General features: G+C 44.0%; 1 protein-coding gene across 1 annotated transcript; it reads left to right on the top strand.

Moving 5' to 3' along the window:
• Nucleotides 1-1,134: 1,134 nt before the first annotated feature.
• Nucleotides 1,135-3,622, top strand: LOC123823932 (4-aminobutyrate aminotransferase, mitochondrial-like; the record flags this gene model as incomplete). The annotated part of the gene is given in 3 exon segments (XM_045846987.1): nt 1,135-1,272; nt 2,092-2,262; nt 3,392-3,622. Coding segments are annotated over 3 exon segments (540 nt in total), but the record flags the coding sequence as incomplete, so codon positions are not given.
• Between the last annotated feature and the right edge of the window lie 1,597 nt (nt 3,623-5,219).

Genomic DNA, 5,219 nt, shown 5'->3' with positions numbered 1-5,219 from the left:
TTTGTGTTAAATCTTTGAAATCCTGTGTGTGTTTTACACTCAGGTACATCTCAGTTCGGACCAGTTACATTGCAAGTGCTCAGTAGCCTCATGTGGCTCATGGCCATCTTATTAGAGAGTGCCCAGTAGTAGGAAACACAGCACTGAACAAATAAGAAAATAAGCACGTCATGACGACTTCCAAACAATTCTCTGAAAGCAAAGAAAAACATCTCAGAACGCCCATGGAGGGACTGGTGGAGAACGAGGCCTAAACCACATCATCCAAACAGAAGGGTTTTTCCTCAGTTCTGCATAACCAAGAAAGATTGTCCTTTGTTATTCTATCTAAGTGTATGGTTTGGGGGTTTTAAATTATGTATTTTTATTAAATTATTAATAAAGTATCACAGTTACTACTCTTTAACTATGTATAAGATGATGCCCATATTGGAACAAGAGTTCAGGAACTATAACCACTTAGAGACAATTGGGTGCTTTTCTTACAACCCTGTCACTGGTAACAGATTTTTAAAAAGTCAATTTCAACTTTATTAACATAACTTACATGCCATAAAATGCAGTCATTTAAATGCCTAGTTCAATAAGTTTAACAAATAAATATGCTCATGTAACCATCACTCCAACCAAGGGCATCTTATCAGCCTGGAAAATTTCCTTGGATTCATCTGAAGTCCATCCAGGACCCCCATCCCCACCCCATTCTGGGAAAACACTGCTTGGATTTCTATCACTATAGATGAGTTTTGCCTCAGCTTTTTAAACAAACATTCACCCCAGATTCTGCACAGAAAGGACTCTCCTACCAATAATGATAACAATATCACAATAACAACAATGGATTCTGTCAGCATGCCCATTGCATAGATCAGGAAAGTGAGGCTCCAGAACATCAAATAATTTGCTCCAAGTTAGCAGTCTGTATCCCCACAGGGGCTAGCACAAATCCTAGGTAGGACACATCCCATCCACACGTGTGGCTTGAAGTGGATATCACAGTGCTCATGGGAAGTGCTCACAAACATGTGTGCAACATAACTTCCAGGGGGTCACGGGACCCCACATGCCCATGCATGGGTGCTGCTCAAGGAGCCTCCACAAACCCATTGTCATTTCATGCTTTGGGGGATCCAGGTGGAGGATCTGATTGTGAAATATCGGAAAAAGAAGAAAACAGTGGCTGGGATCATCGTGGAACCCATCCAGTCTGAGGGTGGAGACAACCACGCGTCTGACAATTTCTTCCGGAAGCTGAGAGACATCTCCAGGAAGGTCAGTGCACTGGCCGAGGCTGGACAGGGCCACAGGCCATTTCCAGCCAGATTCCCAGAACAGAGAGGGTTAGCTTTGGGATCCTTGTAAACTTCCAGATGTTCAGAGGCTACCTGTTGGCCTCACAGTTAGAGAAGTTGGGAGTAGGGGGACAAGACAGAGAATTCTTCCCTGAAATCTTACTGCAAAATCAGCCTCCATCCAGCCATGCCTTCTTAGTCAGGCTTTCATAATCAAGGCATTCCTGGGAAGAGACTCCACCCTTCCCTTTCTAGAGACTCCACCTCAGCTTTCAGCCCAGTGTGGCCCACATTCAGCAGAGGCAAAATGAACAGACTTTATATTAATATTGTGTTTATTTTATGTCCTGCATATACAAATGGCACATCCAACCAGCAAGTTCACAGATGAAGGTTATATGACATGACTTGATTTAAACAAAATGTGAAGTAAAGAACAGTTCTGGTGATGAGCAGAACTGCCAAACGTGATGGCAGATGTTTGGGAGACAGGGCCAGGCCTCACTGCAGGGCCATGTTTCCTTCAGAGTAGGTCAGCTTGCTCAGGGACTGAAGCCAAGTGAAATGCTGCCATGCTTTGGATCAGGGCATGTTCAGCATTCTGGTTTGGCTCAGGCTCAGAAACAGGAGGACATGTTCAGATACAGCTCTGGTGGGACTGCCTGCTTAAGCATTTGTTTAGTTTTCCCCAACAACATGGACTTGGCTTGCAGTTTAGAAAGCACCAACTCTGGCTGGATGACTGGGTCAGAGGTTGGTCGATTGTGGTGGGGTGTGTTTCTCCCTCCTCTCTCTCCAGCATGGCTGTGCCTTCTTGGTGGATGAGGTCCAGACGGGAGGGGGCTGCACTGGCAAGTTCTGGGCCCACGAGCACTGGGGCCTGGATGACCCTGCAGATGTGATGACCTTCAGCAAGAAGATGATGACTGGGGGCTTTTTCCACAAGGAGTTCAGGCCAAATGCCATGAGTGCCTAATCCACCCTTTTCTCTTTTCCAGGACTGAGGAAGGAGATGGGTGAAGTATCATTGCTTTCTCAAAACTGGGCCTTCTTCAGAAACCAAGAACTGAGTGGATGCTTAATGTGTCATGGAAATTTTCTAAGGGTCAATTCTTATCAATTTAACTCACCGGGGATTTCAATCACCCCCACTCTCTGCAGGGCTGACTTCATATCAGTCCATTGTCAGTCTTCTATTTTTTCTGCATGTTAATAACTGCTGCTGTAAACTGAGCATTTACTCTGTGCCTTGCACAGTTCTAAGTACTCTTCATGTACTTTTATCTCTACAACAATCTAGCTCTTAGCTACTACACTGTACTATCCACAAGTAATGTGGATTCTCATAAACACACACACACAGTTATCAGGGACTTAGGATCCTTCCTCCTACCATTCCTGCATGTGGTTTCCACCCTTGAGGATGCTTCATGGTCCAAAGAGGCTACTAGAACTCCAACCATCACTTCCCATTCTAGGCAGTAGAAAGGAAAAAGGAGGGAAGCACAAAGTGAGCCTCCCCTTACCTTTAGTGGCTTTCCCTGAAATCCCACAACTCTTTTAACACTCTGACTCAGATCTGGTCACATGGCCACTCCTAACTGCAAAAGAAGCTGGGAAGTAGGTTTTACTTGGCTGCATTGCCACCCTGAGTAATTCATGGAAGAAATAATTGGGTCATCTTTGAAGGCCAGACTGCCATTAATTCCACTCCTGAGTCCACCACCTGTGCAGTTTTTTTCTGGAGAAATCACTTAACTTCTCAGAACCTTGGCTTTCTCCTCTATAAAATGATGACTATAGTTAAGGGCCAACTATCTTGATTTCTCCAGGACTGAGGGATTTCCCAGCACATGAGGAATTGGCCTCTGTGTGACCAAATGTCATACCTCCTACAGAGTTGTTGTTATGGAGAGAATTCAATGAGATAATATGTGTAATCCCTCCCAGCCCTTCCTTAGTAGACACTCACTGAGTTTGTTTCTCTCTTAAACTGGGGAAGGGGGGGAGGCAGAGGGGCAAGGTGTGTCTGGAGGGCATGGGCCCCTGAAGGGTGTGCCCATGAGTGAACCTTTCCAACACCCCATGCTTTGTTCCAGCCATACCGGATCTTTAATACCTGACTGGGTGACCCGTCCAAGAACCTGCTGCTGGCTGAGGTCATCAGTGTCATCAAGCGGGAGGACCTGCTGAATAATGCACCCCATGCCAGGAAGGCCCTGCTCACAGGGCTGCTGGACCTTCTAGGTACCCACCCAACTCTGCCACTCCCCAGCTCTCCCAGGACCCCACCCATACATAGCTCCCACAGTCCCCAGGCCAGCATCTGAGCCCTCTAGCATGGCAGCGCAACTGCTCCTTCAGCAGGTGCAGAGGCAGCAGCTCCAAGGACCACCCCTTGCCCCTAGGCAGGGGTGCTAGATTTAGCAAATTACAACATAAAATGCCAGCTTAATTTGAAAAACAGCAACTTTTTTAGCATAAAAGTATACCTCATGCAACATTTGGGACATACTTATACTAAAAAGTGACATTATTTATCTGAAATTCAAATTTAACTGGGCATCCTGTATTTTATCTAACAACCCTAACTCAGAACAAGTTGAACTTAGAAAAATATGATCATTTTCATTTTCTTCATGAGAAAAGGAGGCTTGGGGAGGTGAGAAGCAGCAAGGGGGCCAGATTTTAAACCCAGATATGCCTGATTGCAAAGACTATGGAGTGGTTAAGTGTGGCTGTTAAGACAACATAGAACTTCTAGATGAATTTCTTTTTCTTTTCTTTTTTTAATTGTATTTTATTGATTATGCTATTACAATTATCCTGAATTTTCCCCCTTGGCCTCCCTTCACTCAGCACCCTCACTTCCTCAGAAATTCCCCCTCCATTGTTCATGTCTGTGTATCATGCATATAAGTTCTTTGGCTACTCCATTTCCTATACTGTACTTTATATACTCATACCTATTCTGTGGCTATCTATTTGTACTTCTTAATCCCCTCACCTCTTCACCCAGTTCCCCCATACCAGCCCCCATCTGGCAACCAACAACATGCAATCCATATCCATGATTCTGTCTCTATTCTTGTTTGCTTAGTTTTTTAGATTCAAATTGTTGATAGGTATGTATTTTTTTTCCATTTTATTGTTCATAGTTTTTGATCTTTTTTCTTATTTTTTAAAGATTGTATTTATTTATTTATTTTTAGAGGGAAAGGAAGGGAGGAAGAAAGAGAGGGAGAGAAACATCAAAGTGTGGTTGGCTCTCACGAACCCCCAGCTGGGGACCTGGCCTGCAACCCAGGCATGTACCATGACTGAGAATCGAACCAGCAATGCTTTGGTTAGGAGGACAGCCCTCAATCCACTGAGCCTCACCAGCTGGGGTGATCTTTTTTCTCTTAATTTAGTCCCTTCAACATTTCATACACTAATGGTTTGGTGATGACAAATTCCTTTAGTTTTTTCTTGTCTGGGAAGCTCTTTATCTGCCCTTTGATTCTAGATGATAGCTTTGCTGGGTAGAGAAATCTTGGCTGTAGGTCCCTGCTTTTCATGACTTTGAATATTTCTTGGCCAATGTCTTCTAGCCTGCAGAGTTTCTTTTAAGAAATTAGCTGATAGTCTTGTGGGAACTCTGCTGTAGGTAACTACTTTTCTCTTGCTGCTTTTAAGATTCTCTCTTTATCTTTAATCTTTGGCCTTTTAACTATGATGTGTCTTGGAGTGGGCCTCTTTGCATTTATCATAATTGGGACTCTGTGCTTCCTGGACGTGCATGTCTATTTCCTTCTTCAAATTAGGGTAGTTTTCTTTCATTATTTTTTCAAATAGATTTCCAATTTCTTGCTCTTTCTCTTCTCCTTCTGGAATCCCTGTGATGAGAACATTGAACCCTTTGCAGTTGTCCTAGAGGCTCCTTAT

This window comes from Phyllostomus hastatus, unplaced genomic scaffold, assembly GCF_019186645.2.
Source record: "Phyllostomus hastatus isolate PE091 unplaced genomic scaffold, TTU_PhHast_1.1 phas_contig_500, whole genome shotgun sequence".
Classification (NCBI taxonomy): domain Eukaryota; kingdom Metazoa; phylum Chordata; class Mammalia; order Chiroptera; family Phyllostomidae; genus Phyllostomus; species Phyllostomus hastatus.
The sequence above is the reverse complement of the archived record's forward strand: the minus strand, read 5'-3'. Positions and strand labels throughout refer to the sequence as shown.